General features: G+C 40.2%; 1 protein-coding gene and 1 long non-coding RNA gene across 5 annotated transcripts in view; one reads left to right on the top strand and one right to left on the bottom strand.

Annotated features, from left to right (window-relative positions):
• Positions 1-19034, bottom strand: part of LOC119481616 — a 319631-nt gene that overhangs the window by 70891 nt on the left and 229706 nt on the right. The window lies entirely within an intron of this gene.
• The window catches only part of LOC119481613 (RNA-binding protein with multiple splicing-like), a 40535-nt gene that overhangs the window by 660 nt on the left and 20841 nt on the right, over positions 1-19034 (top strand). For all 4 annotated transcript variants that reach the window (XM_037758722.1, XM_037758721.1, XM_037758720.1 and 1 more), the window contains exons 2-3: positions 16557-16634; positions 17947-17985. In XM_037758722.1, the coding sequence (XP_037614650.1) occupies positions 16557-16634; positions 17947-17985 (117 nt within the window). The remainder of the gene's footprint in view (positions 1-16556; positions 16635-17946; positions 17986-19034) is intronic.

Consider the following 19034-nt stretch of genomic DNA (forward strand, 5'->3'; position numbering starts at 1 on the left):
AGTTTTTACCTTGTAAAAGTTGCAGATGTTGCTGTTAGACCTACTGCAGGGCGCACTCATAGCATTTATTATCTGGTTTTATTAAAGGGAGTGTATCATTTTTTTTTTTTTTACCAAAAAATTGTGCACCTGTCATCTTTTTTCCCTTCATTTTTTTTTAGATAGGCTATATACATATATATTTTCTCCTCATACTGTAGGATTTTCGGAGTTTTTACACTGTAAAAGTTGCAAGGGTTGCTGTTTTATTATTAGACCTACTGCAGGGTGCACTCATAACAATTATTATCTGGTTTTCTTAAAGGGAGTGTATAATTTTTTTACCAGAAATTGTGCATCTATATTCCCTTAATTTGTTTAGATAGGCTACATTATTTTTTTTCTCCTCATACTTGTATAGGGATGCACCGATATCGATTCAAATAGTTTGATCAGATATCGGCAATGACAATGGGACCGATCTATTTTAATACAATTTTGTATATTATATAGTGGATTTTTAATTCCTGTTTAAGTTTTGACCAATTTGTTTCTGAATTAAAAAATGTTTACACTTGACTTCCTGTTAAATATGAAGATTTTTTGCCAAGTTGCTGGTGTACGATTTTTAATAATAAACATAAATCTATGTATTTATTGGTCACATTTAGTTTTACAAAGTTAGTAAAGCAATGTTGAAGTCAAGTCTGATGTCGCCTCACACATAAAAGAATGATCCCAGTCACTTCCACACAGTGAGGCATACAGCTTAGTGATTAAACACTGGGATCGGATCGGTACTCGGTATCGGCCGATATACCCAAAGCCCAGGTATTGCTATCGAAAAAGTCGGATCGGTGCATTTCTCATACTCTAGCCACGTCTTTTTTTTCCCTTTACATACCCACAAAAAAAGTAAGGAGCAAGGCAGGACTTGATAATTGATGAATCACTAATAAGTAGTTCCTGATAATGATAAGTTACCTGACGACACACTAAAGGGTTGCCAGGTCTGTACCTTACTGTACCACGAAGCCATGCAGACTTCACACAGCACTGAAAAAGCAGTAGTAAAAGGAACCCAGAGCCAGAGAGCGAATTAGTTTTCACTGAAGCTGAGGGAGCAATTGAAGTTCAAACAACTGCTGCTGCAACATGTAGGCAATAACTCTTTGTAGCCCAGACCCACTGCATTACAGTCGAGGAAGAGTGGCCGCTCCAGCCTACCGATTTCATCTTAACACGCCAGAATGTTGTCTGTGCAAAATAACAAAATGAGGTAATCCATTTAGTTTCTGGTGAAAATGTATTTCCTCCCTAACATGCTGGCTAATCGCCCAGTTTCTTCCTCTTTTCCTCTGTAAACATTGCACAATCTGGATCCCTAATATCTCGGTAAATAAGTTTGTATGGTGGTGCTCTTTGCATGGGGTGGGTTTTTCTTTTCTTTGGCATGGAAGTATCTCGGCTCAGACGACAGACTTGTTGTTTCAGAGCTCCGCGCATCCGCAGCCAAGTGATGTAAGAAAGGTATATCGGATTATATCAGATATTTCTCTTGGAGCAATTTGATTAAGGCTCAGTGTACTGTTCGTCACTTTGAAACTGAATAGCCAAACATGCCCGGCCTGATGTAATACCATATTTGGTCCACTGTGGAGGTTACTATGGATGCAGGGAGTTGACTGTAGCACCAGTGGAGAGTTTCGGTTTATTCACCTTGTGACCTTATGTACTCAGTACCGCGGTAGAAGTATTTCAGAGCCTGTTTACTGTATGAACCAGCAGCACATGACTGTAGGGCTGCAACTCATGATTATTGTCAACATATAATCTATCACTTCATTTGTCAGTGACATTGATGAACATTTTAATCTATGAAAGGTTGACAAATATGGTCACAAGTTCTCAGATTAACCCTATAAAATGCAAAAGATATTCAATTAAAAGTCGTATTCAAACAGAAAAGCAGCAAATCCTCACATTTCAGAAGCCGGATGACTTAAGCGATTAGTAGTTTTCGGTTGATCGGTTAATCGACAAATCGTTTCAGCTGCAATGATTAATCGATTAGTTGTCAACTGTTAAATTAATCGACAACTATTTGGATAATCGGTTTGAGTAATCTTTTAAGAAAAAAGTTAAAAATCTCTGATTCCAGCTTCTTAAATGTGAATATTTTCTGGTTTCTTTACTCCTCTATGACAGTAACTTATCTGATTTATTTCCAGTTATCAGCTCATACATTTATTGCTCATTGTAGCATCTGACAGCTTTGTTTTAGAGCTGAAACAATTGGTCCATTAATCGATTAGTCAATCAAACGGAAAATTTCAACTTATATTTTCTGACATTTGATAGACCAAACAATTAATCGAGTACTCTTGAAAAGAATTAGCATGTTAATCGACAATAATCACTCAAGAATAATGGACAATAACCATCGGTTGCTCTAGCTCTATACTTTATTTGATCAGTAAATCTGTAGACTATAATACGTTAGAGATTCTGTGACGTCCGTGTGCGGGAGAGGACCAGACGAGGGTCGTCTCCTGCGTTGTGTTAAAGGCAGACAGCGAGACAGGGAGAGTAATGGCCGGAGGAATCTAATGGTTGTGGAAATGTTTGGAAGCCGTCCAGACTGGCAGGGACTTTAAATTTACTCAGGTGAATTAACGTAAGGTTAGACAGCGCCGCTTTGTCTTGTGTGTAATGACGTGTGTTGCATGCAGGGGAGCAGCGACTTTTGGGGATACTGTCCTACACAAACACACACACACTCACACATACGAGGAAAGGTGCGCATTTCACACCAAAACACACACAAGAATAATGTAGCTAATTTCTGGGTATGACTTGCACTTTTTCCACATGATTTATGAACATTAGAGTTTTTAACTTTCTGGTCACATAAGCAGAGGTGAATATATGTAAAATAAAAACTGCTTTATGGATGGATCGAGCATCTAATTTGACATTTTCAACTGTTGTGTTTTAACAGTTCTCCCATCCCGATCATCTGTGGAGGAACATTCACAAAAGCACTAAAAGCTCGGTGCTTAACAACACTAAAGTAACCATAAACTATGACCTTATGAGAGCCAAAGTTTAACAGCCTCCCTCCCTGGTATGACTCTCACATGCTGAACAACAACAGCAGCACTCAATGGATCACTGATTCGCACCAGTAAAGCACCGTAGCGAGCTCGGCTTCTCATGCCTGCTTCATTGCTCAACCTCACACGCCATCATCCTCATCACCGCACACCGATGCTTGACGATGCTTAAATGTTTATCTTCTGTGTGGACCAGTGCTCTCACCAAACATGGTCTCGTTGCAGGCGAGGTATGCAGGTTTCAGCGTCTAATCTCGCGAGCCGGTTCGATAAGCTTTATTATCAGGTGTTCTGGATGCTTTCACGTACCGCGGCACTCAGCGGCCACTGCTGATGTAGTTCGAGGTGACATACCGTCTCTTACATGGCGAACGTCAAAGATGTGTTTCCACACAGCTGTTTCCAGGCCTTGTATGGACAAGAGACCTGGAGGGGCTCTCCAGGGTTGATTTGATTTTCTAAATAGTGAGATGGTTTGAACATTCACAATTGTTTTTGTGAATGTTTTGTTTGTGAAGAGAGTGAGGGGGGGGAAGTATATTCATAATGACTGGCGAGGTGACAAATTCCAGACGTGGTCTTGTTATCGGGGAGGTGACATATCACGATGGAGCGCATGCAGTGAAGGAACAAGTCCAGTTCACCCAAAGTTGATCATAACAAGACTTCATTTACTTGTTTTACTGCGGAAATGATTAGTTGATTTGATCAATTAGCTGATTGACATAAAATGAATCAGCAACTTTATAGATAATAAATTAGGGCAGGGCAATATATCGGTATTATATCGATATCCTGATATGAGGCTGAGATTTTGGACATCATAATATGGCATAGGTGTTGTCTTTTCTTGGTTTTAAAGGCTGCGCTACAGTAAAGTGTTGTAAATAAAAACAAAATGTAATTTTTATTATATCCAAAATTCTCATTTTGTAGATATGTTTGATATATCTTTGTGAAAGCACCAATAGTCAACCCTACAATATCGTCTCAATATCGATCTATTTGGTCAATAATATTGTGATATTTGATTTTTTCCATATCGCCCAGCCCTACAATTAACTAATCGTTTATTAATTTTTCAAACAAAATAACAAACAATCCCCATTTTCAACTTCTAAAATAAGAGGATTTGCTGTTTTTTGTTTTGTTTTATATGATAGTAAATTGAAAATCTTTGGTTTATGGATTGGTGTTTGGAAAAAACAAACTATTGGGCTTTAGGCAATTATGATGGTCATTTTTCTTTTATACAACAAACAATTAAGCACATAATCCACAGATGAATCAATAATGACAATATTCATTAGTTGCAGCCCACATTTTAATTATTTATTTATTTAATTATCAATTAATTATTTAAGTAATTTATCAAGTAAAGCTTTGCTACTTCCAGTCAGGGCTGGGCAATATATTGATATTTTGATACGAGTATTGATATTGTCTTAGATTTTTGATATCATAATACGGCTTAAGTGTTGTCTTTTCCTGGTTTTAAAGGCTACATTACAGAAAAGTGATGTCATTTTCTGAACTTACAGGACTGTTCCAGCTGTTCTATTTTCTCCATATTGCTCAGCCCTATAATGAATTAACCATTTAGTGATTTTTCAAGAAAAAATCAAACCAAATATTCCCCAGTTCTAACTTCTACAATATGAGGATTTGCTGTTTGTTTTTTTTGCCTTATGGATTAGTTGTTGGAAAAAACAAACTATGTGAAGACGTCACCTTTAGGCAGTTATGATGGGCGTTGTTCTCCACTTTAAAGGAAAAAACAATTAATCAAGTACATAATCCGCAGATTAGGGCTGCAACTAACTTTTATTTTCATCGTTGTATTTATTTTCTCGATTAATCGATTATTTGTTTGGTCTATAAAATGTCAGAAAGTGCTGAAATATGTCTATCATTGTTTCCCCAAAGCCCAAGATGACGTCTTCAAATGTCTTGTTTTGTCCGCAACTCAAAGATGTTCAGTTTACTGTCATAGAAGAGTAAAGAAACCAGAAAATATTAGAGAATTTAGACTTTTTTTCCTTAAAAAATTACTCAAACCGATTATCCAAATAGTTGGCGATTAATTTAATAGCTGACAACGAATCAATTAATAGTTGCAGCTCTACCACAGATGAATCAATAATGACAATATTGATTAGTTGCGGCCCAAATGTTTATTATCAATTAATCATTTAAGTCATTTATCAATCAAAAGCTCCTTCCAGGTTCAGTATTGAAAATGTAATGTTCATTTATCTGATTATTTTTAGGCCTATTTAATGTATGGTACACAGCTAAGTACAGGTTGTGAGTACATGGAATGCATCATAGCTAATCGAGTCACCCGACCGAGCTTGACCTTTAACCTCCTTGCTGTCAGTTCTCCTCAAGCTAACGGGTGTTTATTTAAGCCTCCTCAGCCTCGGAGGTCCGCCGTCGAAACCGCACCTGATTTTTTGACAAATGAGTGAACACAGAGTATCTACCCTTTTATTGTTCCTCTGCAGTACGAAACTATGTTTTACTTGAAATCATATTCAAACCTGTCTCTCCTGGATGTTACAGTGAAACACAGCAGGAGCTTGAACCTCGAGAGGTATCTGTTGATTCTAGTTCCTGGCTGACCACGGACATGTAAGTGGATCTTTTACAAGCGCCCAAAGAGAAACAGAATATCACTCGAGCAAGAGTTCAGCAAATGCGCCGCATCTCCCCGGGGTGTAATTGGATTGTGCTTGGCCTGCTTTGGGTACCCACCAGGTCCTCTTCAAATAGCAGGTCATGTGGCCAGCGTGACCTTTTCCGTGAGGAGATGTAGGTGGGGAGGCTGTGCTTGCCGGAGGAAGCACGGCGAGGCGGAGGGAGGCCACGGCGGGGCTGCGTGTAACACGGCGGTGCGGGGCATGTGTGTGGTCCGTACTCGCGCATGTATCTATGAAAAGGGCACGCGGTTATATTAACGCTCTGTGACACGAGATGTTATCAGAGGGGAGCTCGGAGGGTAAAGTGGCCATGATAGGGCGACGGGGGAAGACATACAAAGAATGTCACGGCTTGCTGAAAACTACATAAGCAGAGGTTTACTGTAGATTAAGACAGATATGCCATGAAATATAAGTTAGTACAAAAACAGGCTCACACAAACGCTGCTCCATGTACCCGTCTGATAGGTAGGAGTTTATTTATAAAAGCGCAGGGGGGAATTGTCATCTTATCTTAGCCATTTGTCAGCTGCGCGACAAGAGGTATTTGAAAAGACAACAACAAGGCTTAGCGTCAGGAACGGCTGGCAAAGGAGCTAAACTGATGTGAGGAGAAAAGAGAGAAAGAACTGTACTAGATATTTAAATATATATATACCTACAGCTATATATAAACCGTTAAAACTGACCGAGAGTGAGGAGTGAAGTCTCTTATACGGCGCTGCTTTCCTTTTAAAGGCCTTAGTTGTCATCTTTTGCTTTGTAATTAATGATACACCGGTGAAGGAAGTGTGTGCCTAGACAGCGTCAGCCATCTTGTCGTGCTTTGTCATACCATATTTATGTGCTTGTCCTGTCACCTCCACTTAATATTGCTTACAAACAAGCTATAATTATCCACCTTACAGTATACGCCGTCTCGTCTCCTTCACACTCCTTTTATGCTCTTCTAATTCTCTAAATCATCTGGTTTCTTCTCTCTATAACCCCCCCTTCTCTCCTTCTCCCTTTCTACACCTTTATCTCCCTTCCCCTCCGTTTCCTTCCCCCCTTCCTCTCGTCCGTCCCACCCTTCTTTCTTCCCCTCTCTTTATCTCGTTCTCTAGCCGTTTCCTCCCTCTTTCCCTCCGCCCGGGCACTGTTTATAATTGCCACTCTTCTTCTCCTCTTTTCCTACCACTCCCTTCTTTTTTCATCCCGCCCCAGTTTAGTCCCAGTAGACCAACTCCTTATCCCTTATCGCCCCATACGTTGAAAGCGTGACCCTGAGATCTCTGAACAGAAGGACCGTTTATGGTCATGGGAAGAGCCCCGAAGACGGGAGCGAGCCAGGCAGAACGGTAACAAGGAGAAACTTGTCCGTGCCGACTATCCAACTGTGCGCAAGGTCAAAGCGTTCAAGATTAGCTTGAAAAGATGGGAAAAATCTAACCTAGAAAAGTGGACACGCCTCGATGGATTAGCCTGCTAACTGGGACTCATGTTGTCCATTGTTGGCTTTAATGTTGTGCTTTTCCAGGAAAAGAAGATTAACTTTTGCTCTTGTCAATCCACTTCTCAGGAAAGTACCTGTTATTGTAGGAATTGAGACTTCCTTCCATTGTTATGTCATATAAATGGCGTAAAGTGGAAAGTATTAGATGATTAATTTATTAGTTGGTAATCAATTCAGTCATCTTTTTAAGAAACATGCTGGTTCAAGCTTAAACAATCTGAGTATTTGATGCTTTTTGACATATATAATTGTGAACTAAATATCTTTGGGTTTTGGACTGTTGGTGGGATGTAACAATGAATATGTAACTTTAGACTCTTGGAAATTGTAAAGGGTATTTCTTTAAGTATGTTCTGACATTTTACAGACAATGATTATCAGCAAAGTACTAGATTTAGACAATAATCATTAGTTGCTGCCCTCGATTCAAGTGTTGTCACGATGCTGGAATTTCTAACTTTTATACAATACCTTGAAAAATATTAGATATTTGATACCATTTTCAACACCACGGGGAAAAATTCACACGACATTGTGGGCATAACATTTTTGATTTATATTAAAATTTAAATAGCAGTGTGTGTGTGTGTGTGTATCAACTCACTGGCGGAGAGAAGAGAGAGTAGAAAGCGCAGCTGGTACTCGTGTATCGATACTGTGGAAAATGAATATTGAAACCATTTCAAATATTCAATATTGATATGTATTGATACTTTGATATTTTTGTTAACTCACTATGCAAAAACCATCTAGTAATACGCATCTCCCCTCAGATGCATTCAAGTGATTTAACTAGGGCTATCAATCAATTAAAATATTTAATCACGGTTAATCCCAATTTTTTTTTATCCGATCAAAATGTACCTTCAAGGGAGATTTGTCAAGTAGTTCATACTCTTATCAACATGGGAGTGGGCCAACATGCTTGCTTTATGCAAATGTATGTCTATATTTATTATTGGAAATCAAAACAATGACAAATAATGTCCAGAAACCCTCACAGGTACTGCATTTAGTATAAAAAATATGTTCAAATCATAACATGGAAAACTCAAGCCCAACAGGCTGTAACAGCTGTCAGTGTGTCAGTGTGCTGACTTGACTATGACTTGCCCCAAACTGCATGTGATTATCATAAAGTGGGCATGTCTGTAAAGGGGAGACTCGTGGGTACCCATAGAACCTATTTTCATTCACATATCTTGAGGTCAAAGGCCCCCTTTGAAAATGGCCATGACAGTTTTTCCTTGCCAAAATTTAGTGTAACTTTGTGGCTTATTATTTACCTTATTTACCTTCCTTTGCGACAAGCTAGCATGACATGGTTGGTACCAATGGAATCCTTAGGTTTTCTAGCTTTAAAACTGAGCTCGCTACAACCTAAAAATCATTAGTTGTATTAATGCGTTAAAGAAATCAGTGGCGTTAAAACAAATTTGCGTAATAACAAACGCGTTATTATCACGTTAACTTTGACAGCGGCCATAAGTGAAAAATAATACATTTTTGCAACCCTAAGTACGAGATCTTTAAGTGCTGTCACCAATAAACACAAAGGAACAGCTGTACTATCACACAAAGGGAACACATTAGCAGTATAGGCTTACATTTCTTCATGGAGACACGGAGGATGACTGAGCATCGACTGTTGTTTTTGTCTCCTCTTGCACCGGACACTTAAACCCTCTCTGCCCACCCAACCTCAAAACCAAACAGTTTAAGGTGTCCACTTGGGCAGGCGGCAACAAAGGGAGTCCAGGAAAGGCAAGACGCGGACTTGGCCGATTAGTTCACGTTAATGAGTGCTTTGGAATGTGAGGTCCATTCATGGAGACGCATCAGATAAGAGAGACGAAGCAAACTAGTATGAAAGATTTTGATGAACTCTAATCTGACAGCCGAGGAGTCAAACTGTAGCTGACAATCTCCAAATGACACCTTAAGGCCTTTTCGTCGAGGTCAAAACATATTACGCGTCGTTAAGACTCTAGAGTGTTCTTTTCCAGGTTGGTTTTAAAACAAGGGAAACTGTTACGGAGAGGGGAAGAAAAGAGCAAGAGCAGGAAAAACGCAGTAAAGTGGACGCTTACTTGCTTTTCCTAGGTCATTTGTTTTAAATGTCTTTTAAAGGTTAACCTGTTGGAACATTTACAGGCCCTCACTGAGCTGTAATTGTTGGTCGAAAGCACTTGTGGGAGTAAGAGAGAGAGAGAAACAAAGAAACTCTCCTCTTAAGAGTTCAGTCGTGATGTTTGGAGTGTGCTCAACCTCACAGTTGACCCCCTGACCCGCGCCTAACCTGCGACTCCTGACCCCGAGTGTGAAACTCAACCCGTTTAACCCCGGCGATTAACGGACAAACGGAGTCATCCATTTATGGTCGCTTGTCACCTCTCGGGCCTGCAGTCTCTCACTCTTCACATTCTCCAACTGGCAGGATGATAGAGAGCGATGTCAACGCAGAGTGGTGACAACTGAGAGTGCGAGAGTCTGTCAGTTAGACTGTTTTTAATAATGCAGCGCTCAACTGATGCAAGAAAACTTAACTTGCCCTGAGCTCACACGGGCTTATGGGTAGACTTTGATTCTAGCTCGGTCACAGTGAACCAAGACTTGTGTGTGGGTTTGCAATGAAATATTTTATCTGAGCTTTCACACGCAGGTGATCGCGGCATTGTTGCGAACGCACGCTACAATAGGAGACTGTATCCTCTCTCTCGAGGCTTCAAGGTTAGAGCTGTGTCCTGCCACATCTGGCTCCGAGGACCTGTATCTATTAACTTGGCTGTCACACTCTCACACACACACACAGGGAGGGAGAAAGAAACACATAGTAATCATCTCACATCGCACCAAGGTCGTGTCCCTCATTTCAGCCAGAATGAGCGGTCAAAAAAGCACTCAATTAAAGTCGGGGCAAATATCTGCAGGAAGTCACACAGTGCTGCAGAGCGTAATGAGGCAATAGGTGTAACACATTTTTATTTAAGTCCACAACGCACGCTGAATAGAAATGACACATGAATAAGTTGCGAGGCCATTTAATTAGACAAATCAAGCAGCCTTTTTTTAAAAGGCTGACAAATTGCATTCTGTGCTGGAGAAAATGTGAAATAATTTGAAACAAGTTTCCAGTCGGCTATTGTCCTAGCTACGGAGCAGTTGTGGTGTCAATTTTGACGTTGTTAATTTAAAGCTTCATGACATTTGATAGTGGAAAGGCGGTTTGGAGGAAGGTCAGGGCCTAAGTTAGCTTTGCAGTTTTATTAGTAAAGCCAGGAAAGACATCATTGAGCTAAATTGATCCTCCTTTGTAATTTTGTTCATTAGTCTGGCTCATTTAAAGGCAAAATTTTGGTTTATTACAGGTTTGGCCATCAGTTCTATCGGTAGTACTAGTATACTCTCAAAGTTAAAGGTCTTATTGATAAAAATTTTATATATATGAATATTTAAAAAAATAATGCAGAATAAAAGTATGGCTTTTCCTGGAAAAAAAAAATTGTGATTGTGAATTAATAATTTAAAAGATTTTGGCGGGTCCGAAATGATTTGTTTATCTCTGTGGAAGATATCTAACGTTTGGTTCCCACTTCTAACAAGGCTTGTGAGCCAATAGTAAAACGAAGTTGGTATCACGTGGTATCTCTGGGTTGTTAGTTAGTGTGGAAAAAAACAGATAAATGGCCGAGATTGACGGTAAGTGCCTGGCAAGGACTTGTTATGAAGTGAATGCAATGGAACGGGGGAGGGAGAATGAGAAATCTAGTGGCTGAATGTTATCAATGTTATCAATAGAGCTTTTAGTTGCTTAAACAGAAGCAGTCAGACAATCAGACAGATTCCTTCCCGAAAAGGTGAATACAAAGGGCAACATTCTTCATTGTAAACATCCAGACCGACTTCCTGGTACAAATTTGACCAACTGTTCTTGTCGTTGAGGGATTATTACACTTTAGTTTTACTTCCAAATGAAGTGGTTTGGATAACCTTTGGCAACCTTTATGATAGTCTGAGTGTTGGACTTTGTATTAGCAATATCATTTGATTACAATACAATTGGTTGATTATTTGATTAGTTTATTGACAGAGAATATTCAACAACTATTTTGATAATTGTTTCATTGTTCCAGTAATTTCCAAGCAATAATGTCAACCATTCTGAGGTTCCAGCATCTCCAATGTGAATATGTGCGGCTTTTCTCAGTTATAAACAATAGTAAACTAAATATTTTAGGGTTTTGGACAGTTGGATGGATAAAACGAGGACTTTGATAACATCACCTTGGGCTCTGGGAAATAATGATGCCATTTTTCATTATTTTCTGACATTTTATTGACAAAAGGATTAATTGAGGAAACTAGTGTAGTGCCCCTTTGTGGCGTACTCGTTCAGAATGAGCCGATTGCTTGGCTCCAGGTAGCCTCCCGGTATTGCTGTTTGTACGGTTGTCGGGGACTTTTGACCGTTCGTAGCGAGTGTCGTAGAGCCCTGAAGCCTCGCCCCCAATGCTGAACAGAGCGCTGTTCACTCATATATTTAAAGTTTATTATTATTGAACGTGTCATGGTTTCAAATTGCACCAAATTCGACAAAGCACTCCGTGGGGTACCCAGCAATTCACCCGGCAAGTGTGTAGTAGATCGGATGAGCTGTTCTCGAGATATACGAAGGACATACGGAAAGACTGAGATTTTCCGCTTTAAAGTTGGATAATGAAGATAAGTAATTGATGATGAAAATAATCGTTCACAGGCCTAGTTCCCAGATCTCAGAATTTACTTTCGTGAGTACAATCTTGCAGAAACTAAAAAACAATAGTTGTGCTCAACCAGAGTTCTCCTTTAAGATAACAGACCCCTCACCCCTCCTTCTCCAGCCTTAGGGTGGCACCAGCAAACCTTCAAGGTGCAATGATAGAGTATCAATAAGGTGATGACCTCATCCGGGGCTTTGTGGAGTCAAGGATCTCTGATTAGAGGTGCATTGATCCCCTGGGACTCGCTGCAGAAGTGGCCTTAATAGGATGTGATGTTTTTTGGCCTGGGGCTCCACACTGCTGCTGTACTCCGCTAAGGCGTTGCCAGGGAACTGCACTGGTACGCCGGCTGTGAAGCACTCAGCTGGCTTGTGGTAGGTAGAGGCTGCTGCTTTTGATCGAAACCTGCCTTGATGTTGGTGTGCGAGCACGCCATAAATGGTCAATGATTCAAAGGCCTGTACCAGGCCACTCAGCACTATGGAAATGCAGGTATGTGACTCACGAGGGAACCAATAAAACAATGCTTCTAAAACCCAATAAAACATGTTTATGTTTTGCTCTTTTACGAATCTGCTCAACCCCTGGCTTGACCTTCGGTTTACTACATCGTGAAACTTTCATGTTTCACTTTACCTGGCGGCAAAGCGTTTACAGCGCCTTTATTCGAGCTGGTCTCAAAGCAACATAAATAAGGACCGATACTGTAACCAACAGCAGATGTCGGCAGGGGAGAGCTGTTGACACATGTGCCCGTGAATCATCCACGTATCCATCCAGCGTGTGCAGTCGGCTCCACACACCGGACACACGGCGAGTCGATCATATATCACAACAGCTGACGTCAGGAAGTCTCAGGAATGAGGTTCGGCGCAGCCAAGAATGTCCCATTGTTCGGAGCGTGTAGACGACTCATTGTTGTGTGTGTTTGTCTTAACTCGTGCAGCATATCAAGCTCTCAAGCGTCTAATGGCCTCAGGATAGGAGTTAAACTAAAGATGGGATCTTAGATAACGGGGCGAATGAGCGTTGGATGACGATATTTTCTTAAGATGTTTGCCAACTTTCTGATTAAGGTACAATTTTAGGAAACGCTGCAGTCTACATGATTATCATGTAAAAAATGACCCATATTATTACTGTAATCTTATTTGAAAAGTCAGAGCCAATGCTGCTGAAGTTTTGGCATCTTTTTGTGGTCATTTGCAGCTTTAACAAGATGTTCAATGAAAACAAAACCAGTCCCTAATAGAAATTTCAAACCTACAGTACTGATGCCAGTCTTTGCGACTTAGTTGTCTACCCCTTAAAACATCTTTTTGGATGTTTAGTTTCATTTTTAGCTTCTGCTTCTACACTTTTTAACCACCGCACTTTTAGTTTTCTCAGCTTCAACTGCTGTCAATGCTCGCCCTTGCTCGTGTCTGATTGATGCCATCCTGTTCTGCCTCTTTGTTCCTATGTAACTCTATATAAGGAGACCCTCTAAAAGAGTTGATTTAACCAGAACTGCCGGAGACAGAGCCCAGCGACGGCCCTGCAGGGTTCAGCTCGACTCAGATAAGATAAGATAAGAGAGAAGGTGAGAAAGTCGAGGTGAGATATCTTGGCAGGATGGCCGGCTTGGCACTCGCCGGCTATCGCTCCCCCCCCCACCCCCCCAGTTGCTAAGCTCCTTTGTTTGTGTGTTGCTCTGCCTTTGGCATCAGTGGTGCGTCTCAGGTTACATGTGGGAATGAGGTGTAGTGTTAGTTCAGCAGTTCCTTTGTCCCCCGAGTTGTGAATCTACTATCTAATGAATGCGGGAGCTTTGAATCTACTCCGTGTAATTGCATAGCTACAGTTTTATTCTAAAACTCGGCCTTAAATAGAATCAGAATATTGAATGAATAATTAAATTACACATCCAAATCCACTATCGCATTATTGATGTGGGCGTGTTGGGTGGAGTCGGTTTGATGCACACAGTCTATTGTTTGATTTTGTCCCATGTGCACTAAAGCAATTATTTTCTTGTACCAAGCCAACTTCAATTAGGTGATAATTCCAGGTATGAGGTGTGATTAGTGCCTGGTTATTTAATAAAATTGTCTAGAATAATTTAATGTCTGCCGCAGTTATCTTAGTACCACTTTATTGGAAAAAAGGGAGGATTTAATTTTAGTTAGAAATACCTGCAACTCCATACCGACCCATTATTTAGGACAGACATATCTACAATGACATGTTACAATTAGAATTTTCCTGTTTATTTGTCTCCAATATGTAACCAGATCTGCATTCGTGAGCTGTGACTGAACGTCTCAACACCTGCGTCTTGTAGTGCTGCTATGTCTGTGTTTACTAAATGTTGCCATTGGCGCTAATGTGTCTGCATATGTGTTGAAAGAACTACGGCTGTTCACACAAGCCTTTTTCAGACATGGCAGCCAGGTTGCTGATAGTGTTATTTAAGGAACAAGTGCTTTGGCAAATTTACCCAGTTGAACAGTGTCAGTGTCTGCAGGTACCCCCAGTATTGTAAGCCCATTCTAGAGAACGTTTTACCACTTTCTATTTAATACATCAGCTCTTAAAGGGATAGGCATGGGGATATGGGGTAAAAACCCTTTTGTTTTCTGAGAGTTAAATGCTGCATATTGAATGAACATTTATTTTTACTGTTCTTTCCTTAAAGACAATTTTTGGGGCAGCGCAGTCTCTATTTTACCTTAAAGGACGGGTCATTATTTATTTAATTTTTGAGGTTTTTATATCATTCTGTAGCGTCGCAGTGGTGTTCCTTATGTATTTAGATTAAGTGTTGAAGTGTGTATATTTTACCGTCAAAATGCTATTTTCCCAAGTCCAAGCCCTTCTAAAAACTTTGGTGGTCGGCACGCTCCCTGTTTGGAGAAGCAGAAAGATGTACCGGCACGGAAGCTAAGAAATGTACTGCTGTCGGACGCCACATTAGTTCGGATCCAAAAGTCACATAATAACACAAACAAACCAACCGATTGATGCAGCGGTAGAACAGTAACTCCGGTGTTCTGCGAGGTAAAAATAACTGTTTTTGTGAATGGAGTCTGGTGGCTTTGGAAACGGCGATATAGCGCCTTCAATTTCCCGTCGGAAAGGGTTGTCTTATGGCCAGGTGAAACTGATGTTGATTTTTTTTAGGTGGGCCTTTTTTTAATGTGACTCTCTGTCAGACAGCCCTTTTCCGACATGGAACTAAAGCCGTTATCTCTTCAAAACCACTGGACTCCATTCACAAAAACAGTAATTTCACCTTGCAGAGCACGGGAGGATACATACAACCCCACTTACAAAAAATCTGAACTATCCATTTCAGTTATTTCCAAACTTAGCACAGCTAACTTTGACTCAGGTAGTGCTATAGCGTTCACATTATTCATAATCTTATTGATTAGCTTCATAATTAACCTACTTAAGTAACATACGTCACTGCTTTTTGCTAACGTCTGAGTGGGCTTTTCCATTTGAAAAAAACAGACCCACCCTTTAACTGTCTTAACATTAATTCTTAAATTGTCAGTTTAATTTTCAAGTTCTTTACGAAGAAAAAAATCTGTATCAACACCTCTGCTGTTCTACTCACACAGCTCTGTCTGACATTTGAGTAGCAGACTTTAAGAAATATGTTGCTTAACTGTACTCTTTACATTTTAGTGCACAGTAAATGTTCTCAAGTACATTTTCCCCGTAGTTTCCATAGCAATATTTCAGGTTTATCCCTTTTCTCAGCACACACAGTATGACAGATGCGTTCACCCCCACCCAACCACTATCAGCTGTCTTGTGTCTCTTTCTCACACTTTTCATCTCCACATTTCTTCATCTCACAGGGTTGACTTTGAGGTTGTAGGTAACATATGCAGCTCAAAACGTTGGCTTTAAATTTGAAAATAGTGGTAAATTGAGATTTTGCTCACTGAAAATGTAGGTGTGGCCTACTTTTGACAAACGTAAACTTTCCCTGCAGTCCCCTTAGAGTGATAACGCTGCATTCGTTTTCTTCTCTTATCAACACACATAATAATTATAACAACTTTTCGAGTCGCCTTCTCTCGCTCAGTACGAACCGCAACAATAAAAGTTTCCTTTAGTCTCTCTTTGCGAACATATAAATTGTAATTCCCCAGCAATGCCAGCTCAAGTTGCAAGTTGAAAAGTTCAAATGTAAAACAGAGGCTAGAGTTGCGAGGGAGGATTGCCATAAAACACAGCAGGCCCGTAGATTACACAAGAGAATACAATACACTTACTGTAGAAAAAGGTGTGTGTGTGCGTGTGATACGGTGTGTGAGTATGTTTGCTGAGCTGAAAGACATCCCTATCAGTATTTGAAAATCTTTTAGTGGGAGAACTATTTAACTCATGTTCATTGTCCTTTTCCTCATTACCTCATCTGTTACTGTCAGGTACTGTATGCAAGGTAGCTATTTATAACTAGTGGAGGTTAATGAAATATACATGATCTCTTTCTTGTCTTCCTCAGGTCCGAACGCTATTTGTCAGTGGGCTACCACTGGATATTAAGCCGCGGGAGCTCTATCTCCTGTTCAGACCATTTAAGGTATGTTTGTATGTTTTTTAAATGGATGGGCCGCAGCTATTCTTAGCAGCTTTTTCTTTCCAGCAGTCAATGGGACCTCCATTAATGGTGATGAAATAAACGGCAATGGAAACTCTCCCGCGAGGTTCAAGTGTCTGTGTTCCCAAAGCCGAGGTTCAATCACATCTTGATCCACGGGAAGCTTGCATGTGTGTGTCTCATGGAAAGATGGCTCGTTGCCTGCGCGACACAAAAACAAAGCTATTTGCTTCACCTCAGAAACTTCACTTTTGTCACAGGCACAAAGAGCCCTAGAGTTTAGTTCAGGTGACTGCATGTAGATGTTGCAAGACGGAGAATAATGCACTGCAATGGCTCAGCATCAACACAGTCAAAGTGAGTAATGGCACAATTGCTATGCATCTAATCTCCCTCTTAGATAATGCTCATGGTATGTACTCTGAGCAAATGGTTTACATCATGAGCGTTGAAAGCAGTAAATCTCGATTAATCAGGTAAGACACAACAATCGGTCCATATGGTTTTCATAAGAGCCCTCTGACTCATGAAACAACCTGGCTTAGTCAGGGGTGATACTGCAATGCAAAAATATACTTTTGTTAAGCAATATTTTGACACAAAATAATATGTATTTACACAACGTAATCTCATACAACGGTTCGTATAATATCTTACGAAAAAGTTATTCCTCTTTTTGTTCATTTTCCTCCAAATGTCCAGCAAAACGTGTCAATTTCCACTTGATACAGGCATACAGTATTTTCAAAATAAACTTCCGTCCTCACAGGAAACAACTTCCTTAGGTTTAGGCAATAAAACAACTTAGTTAGGAGTAGGAAAAGATCGCCTTGGTTAGTATTAGGCAACAAAACTACTTAGATAGGTTTAGGCAACAACACTACTTAGTTTAGGTTTAGGAAAAGATGGTGATTTGGCTTTAAAATAACTCTGGAAGTGGTGTAACTTAAGTACGCAAGATACATAACAAATAAGCCAAAGTTTGGGTTAAAATAACACCAGAAGTGGCGTTACTTAAGTACGTAAGTTACGTGACAAATAAATCAACGTTGACTTCTGGAAAGTCTGTTATTTTTTGACCCACCAATCCACCCCGTCGCCCTCCCTACGAGGCTTGTTCACGATTATGTGGATTACATACAAATTGATGTTGTGGGATATACATGAATTACAGTGCACTACTTTCCGTAGGTATGCTGTAGCTACCAACGGTGTATGAGAACAGCCTGATTTACATCAAATTAAAGCTGTTGTCTTTGTTAAGAGACACTGACGATTTCTTTCTTTGTTTCAGGGCTATGAAGGCTCCTTGATAAAACTCACTTCTAAACAGGTATGCTACAAGACACACTGAGGGCTGTGTTTCTATACACATAAACTAATGAGTGAAAACAGTCTCTCATCATGCTGTTGCTGTTTACATTACTCAGTTTCTTGCTTATCAACACCTTCAATCTGTTTGTCTCTCCTTTCTCCTATTTTTCTTCCCCTCTCTTATGTTCTCGGCACGTTGACTATGACGGATTAGCACCCTTTGTCAGGAGGTACCTGGAATCGCAAAAAAAAAAGAAAGTTTATTTGGGGGGAGGGAAGGGAAAAAGTGTTGCACCAACTTGCCTTTGGCAGTCGGATAGTATGCTTGTAGTCACACACAATCGACTCCGGTGGGATGCGCGGGGATGGGAAGGGAGACGGGGAAAAATAATTTTTGAGGTGTCAAAGCGAACGTTTTGACAAGAGCAGTACTGACGGTTGAGTTTTTTGCCTCGAGGGGTGCGGGACTGAAAATGAGCTCTGCTGACAGGTGTCCACATCCAGAGTTAAGCAATTTAGCTACACGTCAGTGTACTTATTACCACATTACACTGTTTCCCATAAAGACATGACATGCTCATTAGAAGGCTTTAGGGCGATTTAGATCAAATGTGCTGAGTATAATACCTCTAAAACTACAACAAAGGAAAGCTTCTTTTTCCGCTGGTGAAATCTCTTCAGAACAAGTAAAATCCCATTGCATGGTTTGGGATTTCCCCCTTTTTTTTTTGGTTTCCTTGTGGTTGCATGCTGTCAAAAACTTTCAAAAGGCAATTAGCAACTAATATACTTTTTATATTTAAATACATTTAGGTCCAGTTTATCTTTGTTATCGTTGAGGGTTGTTGTGATACTATTACTATTAATGCATTGTTTGTTGTTGTGTCTAGTATAACAAGTATTTTTGCTTAAAAAATTACTTAAAGAGTAACACCCCCTGAAAACCATCTTGTTTTTGTTGACCTCCAGTGGTTTAATTTCTCAACCCTGCTGCTTTGAAGTATACAGTAGGTGTACTTCAGGACTCTGTGACATCGCTGTTGAATGTTAGGGGTGGAAATCCACAGA

Source organism: Sebastes umbrosus, chromosome 22 (genome assembly GCF_015220745.1).
Source record: "Sebastes umbrosus isolate fSebUmb1 chromosome 22, fSebUmb1.pri, whole genome shotgun sequence".
In the NCBI taxonomy this organism is placed as follows: Eukaryota; Metazoa; Chordata; class Actinopteri; order Perciformes; family Sebastidae; genus Sebastes; species Sebastes umbrosus.